Source organism: Molothrus aeneus, chromosome 7, assembly GCF_037042795.1.
Source record: "Molothrus aeneus isolate 106 chromosome 7, BPBGC_Maene_1.0, whole genome shotgun sequence".
NCBI lineage: Eukaryota > Metazoa > Chordata > Aves > Passeriformes > Icteridae > Molothrus > Molothrus aeneus.
Genome location: NC_089652.1, coordinates 12,271,458 through 12,289,783, shown reverse-complemented (window position 1 = coordinate 12,289,783; position 18,326 = coordinate 12,271,458). Strand labels below are relative to the sequence as shown.

Below are 18,326 nucleotides of genomic sequence, written 5' to 3'. Positions count from 1 at the left end.
ATGTTTCAGAAACACAATGATCATTGAGTCCAATTCCTGGCCCTGCACAGGACACCTCAAGAATTCCATTGTGTGCTTGACAGTGTGGTCCAAAAACTTCTTGAGCTCTGGCAGTCTTGGCTGCAGCCACTTCCCTGGAGAGCCTGTTCCAGTGCCCAGCCACCCTCTGGGTGAAGAGCCTTTTTGTAATATCCAACCTAAACCTCCCCTGACATAACTCCAGGCCATTCCCTCTGGTCCTGTCACTGGTCACTACAGAGCAGACATCAGTGCCTGCCCCTCCTCTTCCCCTCACAGGGAAGTTGTGACTGCAGTGAGGTCTCCCCTCAGACTCCTCTTGTCCAGGCTGAGCAGACCAAGTGATAGCTACAGCAAGACCTAAGATGAATGCTTAGGATGACCTCGCTGTTGAGTCAGTAACAGGGTCAGCACGAGTGGCCAGGAGTGCACAGAACCTGTCAGTGCTGCTGACTGCCTCAGTTCTGCCACCTGCCCTCGGAATGTGCCTCTGTGTTGCTGCTTCCCCAGCAGGGAAAACGACTTAGGAAGGTCCCAAATATGTTGCTCTCACTCACTGCTACCTTTATAAAGTAATTTCACGCTTTCCATTATGCCAAATCAGTCTCTAGAGCCGTACCATGAACTGGACGATACAAAATGTGCCAAGTTAAAATGAAGAAGGATCTCTGACAAACCTCAGGGTCTTGCTATTTTCAAGGTAATTCTGGAGCAGTATTAGAGAATGTGGTGTGCTGTATCCTACAGTAAGAAAAGGATTTAAAAAGAAGCAACAGAATTTGCAGTACCTGCACACCTTTTATGCCTTTTCCAATTTGATGTCACTTTAATTGGCTTTAAATTTTTGATGAGATGACAAACATCAAAAGGAAGTAATTTGATTTACTCCTGAGTCTGTAAGAAAGTTGACAAATTAAAATGGGTTACAAAGTCTGCTATGAATTTGGCAGATTAGACAAAATTATTTCTGCTATTCACAGGATCTATGCTTAGGACTTCAAAATTAACTAGGCTGGAGCAATGGATTCCTTTTCTCTTCCATTTCAGAGTGTATTTTACTCACCGCCCAGATCTTCTCCAGTTGTTCATGAGTACCAGAAGTTGCTGCAAATATTGGCTGACCCTGGATCATTTCCACAAATATACAGCCTGCACTCCTGCAAGAAACCCAAGGTATTAGCTCATTCACATAAATGATATATATATTATGATTGTTAGGATGGGCAGGGAGAGAGGCAGAGATAATTGTTGGAATGGAAATTTAGGAATTCTGATTTGTAAATGCAGAAATCTTGATACAAGTGCACAAGAGAAACAGGAAGGGAGCAGACCAAAGATAAGTTACATTCACATGCCTCCAGGATTTCAAAACCCAAAGGGGTCAAGGTTCCATACATGTCTGTTTCCATCTCCTTTTTCTCATCAGCACCACCCACTAAAAAAAAATAAATTCACTTTTCACCATCAAGACAAGACAGGTGATATCCTTGGAAAAGAAGCCCACTAAGCACTATCTTTCTTTTCCAGTATCAAAACATGGTTTCAGGTCTCTGTCCATTAATCCTGTTACAAACTATGTGAAAAAAGGATCGTGGCAGAAGCCTGTGCATGGACTTTCCATAAGAAAAGGGTACAAAATTGGAGTACTTACAGTAGGAAAGATAAACAGGGAGGTACTACACATTTCATGGGCTTGAAGGATATATTAGATGCAGAAAGAACTGAGAGGCACTCACTACTATAGCCATTTTCCTTCAGAAGCAATTAGCTCTTCATTGGAAAGCTGAAGGTAAGATTTCATAGCAAAAAAAACCTGGTCATAACAGCAAGTTAAAATATTCTTATTTTTATGTCATCCCCTGCTCTACACTTGCTCTAAAACAAACCAGACAGCTTAAAAAAACCCAACACCTGCCAAATTGCTTCGTTTTGCTAAGGTGGATTAGTCCTCATGGCATTGAAGATGAAATAGTTGTGATCAAGGTAGAATTGCCTATTTGCAACTATTCTCATCACTTACTATATGGTGTAAAACTGCACTCATTTACTTTTTAATAATTTCCTTCAATTTTTTTCTACGTTTTCTGTCTTTTCACTAAGCTCCATTGAACTCTTCAGGTTTCAGTCTCATTCTTCTTTGGTTATATCATATTTGAGTCCTTTAGGCTCAACTCTTGACAACCCAGCTTTGTCTTACAAGCTCTGAAAGTATTATTTTCACTTGCTTAGCAATAACTGCTAATCTGTTCTGGTCGCCTGTACTCCTGTGTTACCCTTTGCACCTTATTTTTGCAATACTGTAGTTGCTTTTCCCACCTGGCTGTGGTCAGTTGAAACCCTGGCACGGAATTCATCTGTGGTATTTATTTTGGTCATCTTTGCACACCAGGTGGTGCCAAGCCTGTTTGCAGATCCATATCTAACACTGTTTTCATAAACATCTCTGCTGCATTTTCCCTTAGCTTCCTGTGCTCTAACCTTGGCAAGACTTGTGAGATGAGCTTCTTTGCTTGTCTAATATCCTCTTACAGAGTCCAGGCATCATGAAACTTAAATCCACAGCTTTTGCAACAAAGAGTTTTCCTGGTGTTTCACAGCACTACCACATGATTAGACATTACTTTGGAGCCCACAGATAGATTCTACTGAGCCCAGTGGCATACCAAGACTGTTTTCACAGCTGATGGATGTGTCCAAGTGGCTCACCCTATTTTGCAACCCCAGGGGCTGCTGTAATCGGCCGATTGCATTGCACAAGTTCAACTGTGCATGGTCAAAGCAATTTGGGTACTCTTGATTTGGAGGGGGAAGAGAAACAACTGTCTGTGTTTTTGGAACAAGTGATGCTGATGTTCTACCACAGTTTGCATTCTGATATCCTAGCTAGAAAGGGCCATTAGACTGGCAAGAGCAGGAACTTTGGAAAGTAATGGTACTCATATTAGCCTTGCAGTAGAGGCCTCAGCTTTCCCTCTGAGAGTGACAGTTACAGCTCTGATGGCATTATGAGGGTCCTTCTGATAATGAGGATGATTCAAAAGCATTTAATTTTAAATGTTTCTAAATACTTAGACCTGGGGTTGTTTTGCTTTCCCCTTTTCCTTCTTTCTCCTCTAATATTAATTTCTCAAGTCTTCTTACTCCTTCCAGTCTATAAGTTTTTAAGAGGGTCTCAGTTCTATAAAACTGCCTTGGGAAGAGATAGGGCAGAGGGAGGGGTCTTTTGGGAAGAGGCCTAGACATGATATTTTAGCAAGTGCCAGATATGCACATGAATCAAAACAGTGACAGTTAAAGTAGTAGGAGAAGTTACAGAGATATTCAGGGAGCATAAGCAGAGCTGATTCAGACAGTACAGTTGTATCCACCTGCAATCCCTGGGGAAGGTCTGAACACTGCACCTTGCCCTCAGTCCGCAGTGCTGCATCACACAGCGGAAAGGTGCTCATCAGGATTAAGATTTGAGATATCTCTACAGCATCCCACAGCTCCCCCTCCATGTTTGGGAGTTTTTGTTGGCACTAGGAGATGGCAATTTTATATTCAACCAGAAATATATTGTTCCTCTTGTTCATCACCAAGCCTGCTCTGTACAGTGGAGCCCTTAGCCAATATCTCCCAGTTTGCCATAGTGGGGCGCTGTGGACCAGGCTGAGGAGAAGGCTGTAGTGAGCCTGGCAGGTCCATGTTAAATGACTGCATGTAAACTCCTATTCTACATGAATCTACCAGGGAAGACCACTGTGGTTTTTTTTTTCTCTCTTTTTTTTTTAATGGAAGATTATACAAGGAAAGACTGACTGAAAAGACATTTTAAGGCACTCATGATGTTTGCAGCCATTAATGTGGCTGTATATAAAGCACTTGGTGTTTTTCAAAAAAAGAAAGAAAAGTCCTTCTGATATGCAGTGTAATCTCCCTGAAATCCCTTAATTGAATCTTCTAAAGTCCTGAAGAGATAGTGAGGGAGAAAGAAAGAGAAAAGAGATACAGAGAGATTAAAGCAGCTTTTCTAGTTAGTCCAAGAGCGACCAAGTCTCCTTCTATATCTCTTCATCTATTCAAGGCCTCATTCACTTCCCATGTGCCTCCCACTGACAGTATTGCTGCTCAAGCACACTATGCATGAATTGCAATAATGTTTTATTTTGTTATAATTGGTTTCTTTAAACCAAGGCTTTGACACCCACTGTCTCATGCCATTACCAAGGGCATTCTGACCTGCCTTCATGTAAATTGCAGCATCCAAAGGACATAGTTTTTTTTTTTCCTTTCTTCCCAATAGACAAGTAACATCTGTGTGAATTCACATTATTTCCTAATAGACAAAAATTGAACTTAAATGCAGCGTACATCAAGATAATAAATGACTCTTGTTAGAGGAAGTTACTGAATAGAGCTCACTGAAGTAGTCTCTATTCTCTCAGCGTGACATCTTTCTTCAGGGCAAACACTTGGAATGTTGTTATTATAAGGAGGCGTTATAACAAAGGTGCCCATAGTGTGGATGTAGTTCAGTGAGACGGAGAGCACTGTGCTGCTAGGGCTGGGATCTTTGTACACCACTCCTACGTTGCTATTCATTACACCAGAGCACAGTTATGCAGTGAGGATGTTGGTTTTGCATAGGCAGAAATGACATGTTTTCTGTGCATAGTTGCCTTTGGACAGGGGTCAGCTTTCAGGGAAAAAAACCAACAGGCTTATGCCTGATACAAGCCCTCTAATCTGCTAGGCAGACATGTTCTTCAAACTCAGCAGACATTTCTGAGAGACTGTCTGGAGGGAAAAATGACAGGTAGTGGGGGTAGTAGACAGGACTATTTAGACTGGCTTAGCAGCTGGAAGCCATTAGAATTTAGCAAGGTTTTCCTCCTTAGAGAAGTCTTTAAATAATTAAATTAGCAGCAGTCCTAGGGAAGTAAACAATCTAAAAACTTCCGTTTCCCTGACCTACCCTCCAGACTTGGGTCACTGGAGTGTCTGATAAGCTGCAGACCTCTGGAGGGAGATACAGCCTGTGAAGACCTGGAGCTTTGCTGTTTGTAAACTTAGCCAGCCATCTTGCACATTCTTCAGCCTGCTGCACTCCTACCCTTTCCCAGCCTTTGACTCTGCAGTAGTTAAGAGTAAGTCCTGGTGGGACAGGTACAAGCAGAAGATTAACTGTCTGAAGAAAGGATGAAGCAGCAATACCATCTACAGATGTAAAATTGCCAGAATAAGGAAGGTCTCCTGCAACTTCATGAGTTGCACGCTGCCCATGAGCATGTCAGGACTGTGTTGTTGGAAGTGGGCTCAGGTGGTGCAGAAGTAAGCCAGAAGGTTGATGAACCTTACAGTTAGCCCAGCTACCATCCAAGGCAGTCCAAAAGACCACTGGAACCCTGCAAAGCCTTCATCCTGCTATTTTCTGCCCACTCTCAGAGACTCCTCTCCCATCTATGAATGTGCAGCTTGTTTCCTTTTGATTCCCAAACACATCAAGATTTTTGGGTAGAGCTCACAAGGAAACAAGGCTTTAACAGACACAGCCCTTCTCCTGAGTGAAATACAGACTGCATCTGAGACATGGTCTTTGAGAAGAAGGACACAGTATCAGAGAAATAATTAAAATCTCAGACACCTTTCTATCTCCATACTCATCGAGAAACCCTTTAATGCCACATTCTGTTACCAAGGCCTAAGTAATTGATGGTCCAGTTGTGGATCCATTGTTTTCACACAAAGCCATTTCTGCAGAGAGTTACTACTGGCTCAGCTGACTACATAGATACACTTGTATTGAGCAAAATGTTCTGTTGCAAGACCCAAAAATGCTTCATACATGTTACCAGACAAGATGCATATCTTTCATAAATATTATCAGATGAGGTTTGTATCAATCCATAGCTGAGATGTAGTGACATAATTCCCAAAAACTTCTATGAACCCTCTATGAAACTTCTACAAAACTCCACACTGCTCACAAATTTACTGCTCAGAAGTGTTAATTCCTCTACTTACAACCGTAACTAGTGTAACTTTGGCTGATTTAATTTAATTCAGATAAAAATATTTTTTCCTAGGGAACCCCAGAGCTTTGATATTGGTCAGTACCAGATATCTATATCAGAAGAATAAGCTGTAGCTCCAAGCAACACATCAGGAGGACGGTACCAGAGTGTCACAACTTCAGAGGAATATGTCTGTCTGGGGATGGACTGGGCACGAGCAAGGCCTGCAAAAAAATCCCCAACAAACCAACAAAAAATGTGTTAGGACAGTCCTTCTACCTGTAGAGTGAATAGATGATAATAATTTGAAACAGGACATCATTTTCTCTTTAAACACAAGTAATCTCAATGCAGCTTACAAGCAATTGACAAAGAAAGTGTTTCTTGAATATACCTCTGGGGCAGATCAAATCAAGTAATAGGCTGTGTTTTGCAGGGCTTTATCATTTCAGACTGAAGCAGCTATCCCAAACCAATGCCAAGAAAGCTTTTTGGGTCACATATTGCTGTGGACTCCACACATTACATTATTTTCTGAACAGAGAGGGGCTGATTCTTTGTTCTCTTGAATGAGTTTTACATGGCAGTAATTGCTCTGACTTAAATGAGTTTAATCCCTGCACCTATCAGTATAAATACAAGAAAAGCTGGACTGACCACAGAAATAGTTTCCTGAAGTTCAAGCAAAGGTTATGTTTCTCTGCCTTAATTGGCTGTGGATACAGATCTATATGCATGCTACAGCTTTGGTCTGAGCAGATATACAGCTGTATCCAAACTGTGACTCACCAAAGTCGGCTAATTTGAGCTCACCGAGGCAACTGATGAGCAAGTTCTGGGGTTTCAGATCTCGGTGAAGAATGTGTTGTTGGTGGATGTAAGCCAGGCCACGCAAAAGCTGGAACATGAAGAGCTGGAAAAAGCCAACAAAAAAACTGAAATGATTTTGTGTGACTTTGCATTGATACATTAACTCTGAACTTTAGGAGAACCCTGGAACAAAGCAGAGACAAAGCAAGTAAGAAACCAGTAAAAATCCCAAAAATGAGTAGAGCTGGCTGAGGAGGAGAAAATTGTGGTGGGTTATGACTGCCCTACAGCTTTCTGAGGTTTTCAGGGTGGAATATTTGGCCAGGAGGGCAGTTTAACTGCGGTCCATAAATGCTCATTTTGGAAATTTAACTTTTCTTTAGAAATGGACTGTTGATTGCAGGAACGAGGTCAGCTTGCCAAAACACAGACCCCAGCTTTCAGAACAGCAGCTGTGCTGGTTGCAGTGCTCAAGACAAAGACACAAAGACACACAGCCAAACAAAATGAAAACCTAAGGAGCTGAAGGTTTGCCCCCTTGAGCCAGATGGCACCAGCTGACTGGGTTCCATGGCCACTGCACATGCCAGCAGTGGAGCAGGGAACTGACTGACCTGGCAATGGGAACTGTTGGCTTCAAGCTGGGAGATAACATGAGGACCTGATTTTAAAAATACAGCAAATCAGATATGATGAACAAAGCAAGCAAGGAAGAAGGAAACCAAGGAAGAAAGGAAGCCAAGAAATAAATATCTAACCCCCACCATCATGGTAGTCTCAATAAGCCTGGGGTAAAATAAGTTGGGCTGAAACAAGGTATGAAGTTTGACAGTGGATAGAAAGCAAAAGTAGTAAGACTTCATGAGAGAAAAGATATTTTTCACCAGAGGTTTAACCTGAAGAGGAGGAAAAACAGTGACACCCATAGGTCATTTTTGTACCAGACAATTGTCCCTGTAACATACTGCATACTTATATTCCATAGGAATCACTCAGAAAAAACAAACTGCATTTGCCAGCAAAAATGAAGCAAGCTAGATGACCCTCCTGAAGGAAGAGTAAATAATTTGCAGTTCAGTTCCTGCTGACAGTGAGTATTCCGGACAGGAAAGCAGAGCAGCTGGCTAGTGTTTATTCACAGAAATGCCAGGGAGTACATCTTACAGCCATGTGCTCCATGTGCTTTATGAGCATGTCTGGTAGCAGAACCCTTGAGAACTGTGCCAAAACTACTACACTGCATCTCAGATGTAGCTGAGCTTTAAGGATGTTTAAAATCTGAGGCCCCAAAAAACTTCATCAGAATTGGTGTTGCTTAACAACTATCTGGAAAAAGATGTGAACAATGTGGCAACATTTGAAGATGACAGAAGTATTTAGATTAGTTGTGATAACAAGTGACAGTGAGGAACTTCAGAGAGATCTGACAAAGCCAAATGAATAGGCAGTTTGATAAGATACAAAGTTATTGTTGACAGCTGTAAGATAAATTAACTGAAGCTGCTCAGGAAAAGGGCCCAGGCATTCACTGAGGACATCTGCACTGAAACCTTAAGCCAGCGTGCAGCAGCAGTCCTGAAAGTTAATTAAATGTGAAGATGCATACAAGGGAGAGCAGGAGACTATTATAACATCAGTCTATAAAGTAAGGGTACATGTTTGGCTGTGTTCAGATCCAGTCAATCACAAAAGGTATGGGAGATACAAAAGGGACTTAAATGACTGCAAATATGAAGATATTTCCAAATGAGAAGAGAGTGAGATATGAGAGTTTTTAATTAGAGAGATGAATAATGTGTTGTAACGATAAAAGGACAAAAAATTGTGTAGAGAGAGGTTTCTTTGCCACAAGATGTCGTTGTTCTCAAAAGCTGAATGCCTGCTTGTTGGCACAGAAAATAGGAAGAGGAGCTAACTGAAAAAAGGTTTGGAGACTGAGAGGGAGCTTGTTATATCATCAAAGGTAGATTTTCTCCCAAGTTTTTGTCATACATGTAACAAATATTAGTAAGTAATTTACAGTGACCATACATAGTGGAAAATAACTCTTCCTCATGCCTTAAGGGATACAAGTCTTCTAAGGAACTCACCATAACATTGCATGAATGGAGTCCTCCAGGATGCTGGCCCATGTACTGTGCTAGATCTGTGTGCTAAATAAAAGAGAAAAACTTGAGGCAAAGCTTCTGCTGTAAAATGCCTCTACCAACAATGCCTCTTCTGTAAAAGGAAAAACATGCAACTGCTAGAAAGCTGCGTATTTCACGTGGGTGAACATCTGGTCTGATGCAGCCCACAAGCATGTGCTTAATTTCTGGGCCACACCAGTGACCTGGCTGACCTGTTATCTCACCCAGCACTTGTGACCTGAAGCTGCTGGTAAACAGAATTCATACTTGTGCCAGAACTAACCATAAAGCTGCAATAAGAAGACATAGCCTCTCTATTTTCTTTATCATTTGTTCGACTATCTGCAAAAGCAGGAGAAGTAGCAAGATTCAAGCGGAGAATTTTATTGGTATCCTGGTCTCCCCATGAGAGCAATCCACAGCTTGGTCATGGTAAGCCACAGGGGTCAGTGCCAAATCTGACCCCAGCTGGGATGTGAGCTCATATCATTATTTCCTATCCTTGCTGTGGCTGAAAAACAGTACTTTTATTGTGTTGGCAAGGCAGAAATGGAGGTAAATAATGTCTGTCACCCCAGTGGACACAAGACATGGAATTATTTTTGCATACAGCTGTTGTGTATGCAGAAAGAAAAGACTAAGGCTGTGTGGCTGGAAAGCAGGAGATCAAGAAGGAAAATCAATCATTGCACTACAGCATTACAACTTGTTTCTTTGTAGATGTCTCATAGAGCAGTAAATTCATTCTGCAGCCACTTCCCAATACTTCCCAGTACTAGCTCCACAGGAAGCTAGAAAAACATGAACTCACCATGTACTCAAAGACAAATGTTAGTGTCTCCTTCATCTGGATAATGTCATGAAGCAGTACAATGTTGGCATGTTTCAAACACTTGAGAAGAGAAGCTGGGAAAATACAAAAGGAAGATCAACTTTACTGCTGCTGGAAGTGGAAGGAGATTGTGCACAAAACAAGGCAGGAAAAATAAAACAACTGGGGAGCAATAGTCCAGACTTGGCAGTTCTGTAATAAGTGGCAGCTACTGAGCCTGAAGGAGGATGGAACAGCTCTGCAGAGAAGCAAGCATCCGTGCTCCAGGCTTGGCAGAAGCCCATCCATCTCTCAGAGGTGGGATCTTGCCTCTGTCAGAAAGAGCAGGTAACAGTTCCCATGTGTCAGCTTATAAGTTGAGGAGATGTAATTTTTTCAAGGCAAATGCTGAGAGGGAGGACCTGGGAGTTCCCAGAGCCAGAATGCAGCAGAATGAAGTTACTGAGTGAATAGTAACTTGTATGTATTTATAAAACTTAGGCACATTTTTCTTTCAGCCTAACTATCAAAAGCATCATTGCAACTGTGTGTCCCTGGTCCTTAGGTCCTGACATGCCTTTGCCAAGCCTTGTCACATCCAGGGTGTGGATGGGGGCAGCACTTGGAAGAGTCTCTGGCCCCATATAGACCACAGAGCACTGACTTGTGCTAAGGCAGGAGCTGCAGCCTTCTGGGCCTTTTGGCCGTGCATTGGGCTTGCTATGTTAGAGCAGGCTCCAGGCAGAACACGTATGAAAGGAGCTTCTCAGCAGAAACTCAGCTTCTCAGGGTGCACAGCTTAATCATTTGCTACCTTAGGGGTGAGACAATATAGCTGTAACTGTACAGAGGAGGAATGTGGGGAAGAGGTGAAGCTGGGATTACTTTGCCTGTAGGTCACTGGCACAACTGAATAATCTGACCCAGCTGTTCACAGACAGGGAACACAAACTACACAGAGAGAAGCCCCAAAGCTCCGAAAAAGCAGATGTCCCTGACTTGAGATTTTAGTTCTGCTTCTGACATAGCAGAATAGCCTCAGAGCTATTCCAGACCCACTTTTTGCTGCTGATTAAAACCAAATTAGTTTGCTGTCAGACCACGCAGTGCTACAAATTTCATTCAAATAAGGCACGGCATACAATCTTGTTTCAGCTGAATTAGCTGGAGCACACAATACAGAGCATGGGCCAGCTGTGGGAGGCATAGTTTTGGTCACAATTAAAAGCTGCTTTTTTGTTTTTCACACAAGATGAGATATTTTAAGAGTTTCATGCAGGCAAAACAAATTTATACTGGATTAGCACTTTGACTTTTGTGACTGTAACAATCGCACCTGGTTCTAAAAGCCCTACTGCCAGAGTTACGCTGTGTGACACAGCTGTGGCCCAAGCCTGTGTCACTGCTGAGACTACTGAGCAGTAAGGGATGCCTGATTCAGCACCACTACTGGATTGCAAAGTAGTTCTTGCACAGAGCTTGGTGTTGCTGCAGCTAAACTGCCTCTGCCACTGATATTAGTCCATTTAGCTACTACCAGTATGTTCCCAGTGCATAGCAGTATGGACCTTAAACATGCTTCACACTTGCCTATGAATCTAGTAAAAAGACTCTGGCTAGAGCCATCTGCTACAGAACATGATAATCTGACTCTGTGATACCTCAAAAATTCCATATGACCGGAGTTATTGCTCCAGAGGGGCAGCACAGAGGGTCCACAGTAAAATGGAGGATTCAGCGCCTGTGCCTCAATCAGGCTTCTGGGAACTGCTCCTCACTTTGTTGCTTCTACAACCCCCTGCTGGGGTGTCAGGTGCTACTGCCAGAACCGAGCTTTAAACGCATTTTGTCTCTGCGGGGCTTCCTGGGGTGAAGCGTCTCTTTGACAGGGGAGCACATTCCTCCCGGGTAGCAGAGAATGCGCCGCCTTAATAAATCTTGTGCTTTGTTTTTGCTACTGACTTACATTGTAAATTTGAGGTGTCAGATGCTGCTAAGCTCAGCAGCGCACAAAAGACCTACTTAAAGCAGACCCTTCATAGGATCACCCTTGTTTCCTCCCATAATGAATGAAGTTAAGACTCTCAGCCTGCCCAGTAGAGCATGTTAAAGGGGTACTGATCTTTGGTGCATCATTAGTTCAATGCAGATAAAGCTTTTAAGGTTTATTTTACTGGTGAGCTACAAGTGTAAATGCAGAGCAAAAGCACCACAGCAAATGAGGAAACGTAACACAAGCCATTTTTTAAATAGGCATATTTAGGTGTGTCTCTGCTTTCACACAGAATTGGACTAAGGACTTTCTTGTCTTAATTACAGTTATAAACCTGGAGTGGATTCAGTAACCTCTCTCATTATTCTGAGTTGACTGCTATGAGAGTCCTCCTGTGCTGGTGCTGCTCTGTGAAAGCTGGCACTTCTGGTCCCTGACTCTTCATCCCTGTCACAAGATTAACCCTAGTTTCACAAGTGCAGTAAGAAATGAAAAAACCTTAATGTGTGTCATCCTACATGGATAGCTTTCACTAATACCATAAAACAGACTGGCACAAAGTTGCATATTTCTGTGCATGGAAGAAAACAGATTATGGTCTTCTTGGGATTGTACAGCAGATGAAAATAGAAGCCTCAGTCAAGCAGGCTTGTGAACTTATTCTGTAGGGAAATGTAAATACTTTCAGCCAAAATCAAGTACTTGCACAAAAGCATTTCTTTCTCCAAGAAATTGAGAAATCTGCCCAGTGCTCTACAAAGTTGACTGATAAGAAGAATTTCTCATTGGACTGAAACAACAGATGTTATTACACATCAGTTTTATTGAAAGTATCTCTCTTCAGACTGGGATCTGTGATGCTCCAGGAATTGGCTAGGAAAATGTTATGGCAGTAGTAACAAGTCTATAACTGCCCAGTGCAGCAGTGGCAAAGGCTGTGTAGTTTCTAGAGGGAGAGAGAAAGCAGCTGTGAAAAGGAGGCAGCAAGCAGAAGGTGCAAGGGGGCCCTGACACTGCTAGAAAGAATATGCTCTGGCTGCAGCTGGCACTTTGCTTATCACAGACATGGGTGCATCTCTCACAAGTGCATACACTAGAGATTCCGTCTCTGTCCTTTGCATGCCTGTCCAGCCCAGCATGAAGACATCCTCCATGTCTTCATGGAGAGGATAAGGAAACTGAGAATTTTGGGAGAAGGACAGCTGGCACATTGAATAAGCAAGAAAGGACTGAGGGAGACATCATGGAGCTTTTCCAGGTTAAAACAAATGCTCTTCAAGAGTGATGTTCCTCTATGTCTTACCTTCCCGAATGGCTGTAAAGGGCACTCCCTCCTCTGCCTCCAGCTTGATCACTTTCAGTGCCACTACCTGGCTGTTGATCCTGTCAGGTCATAGTAGAAAGTCACATGAAGCTTCTCAGTGCTTGGCATGGTAACACTAACCACCTCCCAAGCAAACACCCAAGCAAAATTTCTGGGGCTTGCTGACCCACCCAGGCCAAACTCAAAGGTAATTACAGACCTCCTCCATCCTGTGTTCCTTAGCAGTGAGCTGAGAGCCAGCCCACCTGGCTAAAGGAGCACTGTGCTGTTGTCCAGGTATTGCTAGAGCATGGCTTTGAGCAGTGGCCCCACTCCACCTTTTCACAGCTTTCCTGTCCCTCTGTGATGCCAGCATGAGCTCATGCCCAATTTTTCAACTATGCAGAGATCACTCACTTCAAGGAAAACCTTTACTCCCTCCCTGGTTCAGCCAGACAATCTCCTGGCACAATGCTATGGATCAAAGAGTCTTTGTGATGCCTCCATGGCTGCAGTGGAGGAGTTCCTGAAAATGGGGATGAGGCTTTGCAAATATCATGTTAAAGGCAAAACTGGACTTTTGATTTGCCTTTGTCTGCCATAGGAGGTGTTTTCAGCAAGCACTGGGAAGGCAGTATTGCTCACCTGCTGATCCCCTTGTACACAGTTGCACAGGATCCTTCACATAGCTTCTCTAGATGTATATAGGATGTGGCAGCTCCAAATGGGATGCCTTGTCTCTGCTTCATGAAGAAATTGGTATGTGTTTTAGATTGCTGGGTACAACAAGAAGCTACCAGCATGTCATTCAGTAATTGAGGACTGATTAATGGCTGGAATAACCATTGGATAAAATATCTCCTTTCTGGCTCTGTGGATGCTGCACCCCACCCATTTGAACCCCTCCACAACATCCTGCTCCTGGAAAGAATCAGTGTAACTCCAAGGTCCCTGTGTGCTGTACCTCCAGCTCTGGAGGCTGTGGAGCTGCAGGGGCTGCAGAGGAGGTAGAGAAAGGGATGCTCTGGTTACATCTAACAGCTGGCATAGGAAAAGGGGACAAAACTGTGTCACTGGCAAGCTCCATTCTACTGATGAGTTTCTTTTCTTTCTCCTTGACTGCAGTGACTTTGAGCAATACACATCATTTTCATCTCTCTCTCTATCAGTCATAGATCTCCAGTACTGGCTGTAAGGGGAGCAACTGTCTGTGTGTTCCTGTGCTGGTAGATGGTAGCACCCACTCAGAACACACAAAGATAAAGCTGCCTTAACTGCAGAGGGTACTTCTGCCAGCATCATGCTAAATGCATGTTATTCCCCCTCACCCTGCATTAATTCATCTCTAAATAACCGGTTAGGGCAGGGACCAAAACTCAAACGCAGGAGTGAAATTTCAGGAAGTTTACATTTATGTATTCTCCTCCCCCTTAATCCCTCACCCCTCACCTCCTTCCTCACCACTGTATAATTTACACAGCCTGTTAATTTGGCCCACACAGCATAACAGTGCTGTACACTACTCAACCATAAAAAGGTAGCAGTGAATGGCAAGCAGGCTTCAAGCTCTCCCAAGCAGCTCTATTGAATGGATTATAATTTGTCAACACAGGATTTGCAATCTGTGGCATGCTGCCTCCTCCAGAACTGTAGGTTGTTGGCTGCCTCCCTGTTGTACAATCTCTCATTGGCATAGAATTTGCTGGAGTGCAATCTTCTCTCCCTGCTCATCACATCAAAGGCACTTATTGTCATCTAAGGTAGATTTAGCTTCACAAGCCTGAAGCTGCAAAGTTTGATGCTGTCTGGCTAAAAGCAAATGTGACAGCTTTGCACTCCCACAAGTGGAAGCACCCAGGCTTACCCTATCTCAATGCAGAAGTATGAAAATATGGCATAAATACCTCTGCTGTAGTCACTGCTTCCATGTGCTGAAGGCCTTGGATTTGTTGGGAGCTCCTTCCCTCTGAACAGCAGCTGCTGCATCCTGGTCTGACAGCACTTACACACAGCATGTCTCCCATGTTGTCCTGTTTAAATTAAACTGTATCTCTTTTTTTCTCCTTGTTCCTCCTCATCCCTCTGTGTCTGTAATAACAGCTCATATGACTCGCATGAGGTCTCTGCCTCAAAGAGTCTTGTGATTTCTGAAAGTCCAAATGCACCTCTGCAGTAGTTCCATTGATTTCAGTTCCTTTGGTACATGCCCTCCAAAAACAGCCAACATTTTTCATACCTGCAGATGGAGAATTAATAAATCCAAACTTTCTGCTTGTACACATTTCTTTCAGTTAAGCAACTCTCAGTGTAGTGAGTTGGATAATGAAGGGATAGGTTTCACACAGGAGCAGACCTTGACTTCCCTCCCTGCCTGTAGCAGTTCTAGGCTTCAGACTTCAGCTTCTGGGGTCTTGGGTGAGCTTTCTGAGCAATGTGGCTGAGCTGTGCTTTCTGCAGGAGCTGTACATTGACTGCCCTTGCTTTGGCATTTCCATCAGCATGGGGACCTGTCTGTCCCTGCTGGATTATGCATCCAAGGGATGCAATGAGCTGTAGCTGATGGTCTCATCCATATGTCAGAATAACCAGAGCAAAGTGATCAATCCTGCCCACTGTAGAGCAGGGAATGCACAGTGGATTTACTCTGGATGTGGATGGCCAAAAATCCCCTTCTTATGGTCCTGCATGAGCAGGACTCACTCTGCAGCTTCCTAGGACTAACACCCAACCCACACAGGGAAAATGACAAGGGCTGAGGGAGCAGACATCGTCCTGTGGTATTTTTATGCTGACCTATTAGGTCCTTCAGTTTTCATTTGAATGTATCACATGAAATCTTCCCTTTGCTTCACTGTTTAGATGTCCAAGAATAACACTTTTTGCTTTAGCACAATTATTTCTTTAAAGTGAAAATGTCTTGGGAAGGCAGGAACAATTCCTGTGTCTTGTTGCAACCAAACCACCCAGCCTTTGCAAGTTGGGTAATAGAGTGGAAATACTGTCACAAAGACAAGCAATCCAACTTTTGACAGGTAGCCAGAGATGATAAATGAAGAAAGCATGCTCATACTTGCTGATTGTTGTTATTAAAAAAAAAGTGTATATATATATAGCATGTGTGTATATACACACATAGGCATATATACAGGTATTGGTCTATTTATGTGTGCATATTTAAATGTATTCTGTGCAATCTATGTTTATAGAAAAGCATACCTAGGCGTGTGTGCATGGCTCGCACAAACACGTGGCAGCACAGCTATTCACACCTGGCCGCTCCACGTTGGGCCTGGGGCAGCTGTGACGCAGACCCGCTCCCCGCTAAAGCAGCGGTGTCGGGCGGGTTTGCAGAGCAGGGAGGGCTAGGCGGGCGCTGTCACTGTCACCGATCCCGCATGGGCCGGCCCCGGGCTCTTTATTTGCGCCTCGAATATTTTCCGACACACAACCACGTGTCGCTCCGGTCTCTGCCTGTTTTGTCCCGGGCAGGCACCCGTCGGCGTTCGCGCAGCGCTGGCCCCGCCCCCTGCGCGTCGTGCGCCCCCGCGTGAGTCAGCCGGGCGGCGCGAGGGGCTGCGGGCAGCGCGCGGCTGCGGGCAGCGCAGCGGCAACAGGTGCGGGCTGCGCGCGGGGCTGCGCGCGGGGCTGCGCGCGGGGCTGCGCGCGGGAGCCGCGCCTGGGGGGGGAGCCGCGCGTGAGGGCGGCCGCGCTCCCCGCGCCTGCCGCACCTGCGCTGCGGGACAGGAGCGGCCGGCGGCACCGTAGACACATGGGACAGGCCCTGCACTGCCCCGGCTGCGCCCTGAGACTTGGGGAGAAGCCGAAGAGCAACTCTGACCGACCCTGGGTGTCCAACTCCAACCGCGCTGTGATGGGCTGGTACAGCACAGATATCGAGGTGTATTTCTGTCGGGTCTGAAAGGTCCCCTCCCTCTTGGTGGAAAGAGACTCCGAACTGTAACTGACATGCCCTTCATCTCCTCCCACTTGCGTTTAAAGGTCCTGTCCCTATGCGTGCCTTGCTTGCTCGGGGGTTAATGCAGTTCGGCTTTTGGAGTGTATTGGGTGATGGTACTGCTGCGGCTGCAGCATCCTGTACAGGTGACATGGTGTCCTGGCACTGTCACAGGCCTCCTCTTCCAGAACGAAAACAGGGAGCAACCGGAATGGTCGGAGATGGTTTGTAGTTAATCACTGCTGTTGTAGGGCAGCAGCTTATGTAAAGTAGCTGTACTTACCACTTTCAGTTTCTGCACAGTGAACCGTCTTCAGACAGGGAAGCACATGGGAATGTGCAAAATTAAGGTATAATTTCAAAAGAAAAAGGGGCAGAAGGAAATTCAGATTTTTTTTTTGTCTCTTTACGAGTGTGGTAAATTTTAAATTTTTAATTGCATACTGTAGCAGATAATTTTCACCTGTGTTAGTTTTTTTTTTTTCCCCGGCTCCTTTACTGCTTTATTTTGCTACCATCCTGTATTCGCTGGACCTGGCGTTAAAAGCTTTGCACCCTCACCCTCATCCAAAGGGATCTCTACTGTCTCTCAGTAGCCAGTTGTTCTGTTTTGTTCTGAGCAGATCTTAATCACACAATGTTAAAAGCAGTGGTTAATGCTGACCAAAACACAAGGGCTTCTTTAACTAGTCACACGTTGTATGTAAGCCACAGTTGCCAACAGTAAATAATGTTGACAACTCTGTTTTGAATGAGGAAGCTTGGACATCACCTCTTCAGAGCCTGAGTAGGTAATTCTGTATGACAAACGTGCAGTCTTGGTCCTGCAAGTTATTGCTAAATGTGATGCAACAAATGTATTAAAAATGTGCTTGGAAATACGTAAGTAAACATGTATGAAAGCTGTAGAAATATTTGCAGTGTTTATTGGCTAGAAGGCAAATAAGCACATGAGGCTCATGAGAGTTCTAGTGTTGCTCAAAGTCAGGGGCATACCAGCTGTTGCTGTTCAGCAGTGAATGTGAGGTTACCTTCATATCTGTGGTGCTTGCTTAAAACTGGTCAGCGAAGAGCGCAGTTCATGATAATGAGAGAAGTGTTTGCTCCACATCATTCCCAACCGTGGCAGTTGGTATGATGTGGCAGCGTTGGATTTCTGGAGAATTAGCCTTTAACTTTGGAAGTGGAGAGTATGACATCAGTGTCATGCCAGCGACCATCTGTCTGTAGCACAAATCCATTTCGTAATTGGCACTCCTTGCTGCTTTCCACTTGCAGCGTTGAAAGAAAAATGTAACAGTAAAAGTATGG

The 18,326-nt window shown here is 44.2% G+C and overlaps 2 protein-coding genes across 3 annotated transcripts in view; one reads left to right on the top strand and one right to left on the bottom strand.

Moving 5' to 3' along the window:
- CDK15 (cyclin dependent kinase 15) overlaps positions 1-15,075 on the bottom strand; it is a 34,192-nt gene extending 19,117 nt beyond the window's left edge. Inside the window, exons 1-9 of the mRNA XM_066553747.1 lie at positions 14,965-15,075; positions 13,952-14,101; positions 13,706-13,803; positions 13,061-13,140; positions 9,765-9,859; positions 8,915-8,977; positions 6,804-6,927; positions 6,118-6,238; positions 1,082-1,175 (exon numbers count right to left, since the gene is read on the bottom strand). Coding sequence (XP_066409844.1) covers positions 1,082-1,175; positions 6,118-6,238; positions 6,804-6,927; positions 8,915-8,977; positions 9,765-9,859; positions 13,061-13,140; positions 13,706-13,803; positions 13,952-14,101; positions 14,965-15,075 — 936 coding nt within the window. The remainder of the gene's footprint in view (positions 1-1,081; positions 1,176-6,117; positions 6,239-6,803; positions 6,928-8,914; positions 8,978-9,764; positions 9,860-13,060; positions 13,141-13,705; positions 13,804-13,951; positions 14,102-14,964) is intronic.
- Positions 15,076-16,624: 1,549 nt separating this feature from the next.
- ALS2 (alsin Rho guanine nucleotide exchange factor ALS2) overlaps positions 16,625-18,326 on the top strand; it is a 37,009-nt gene continuing 35,307 nt past the window's right edge. For both annotated transcript variants that reach the window (XM_066553416.1, XM_066553415.1), the window contains exon 1: positions 16,625-16,674. The gene's annotated coding sequence lies outside the window, so the exon portion shown is untranslated. The remainder of the gene's footprint in view (positions 16,675-18,326) is intronic.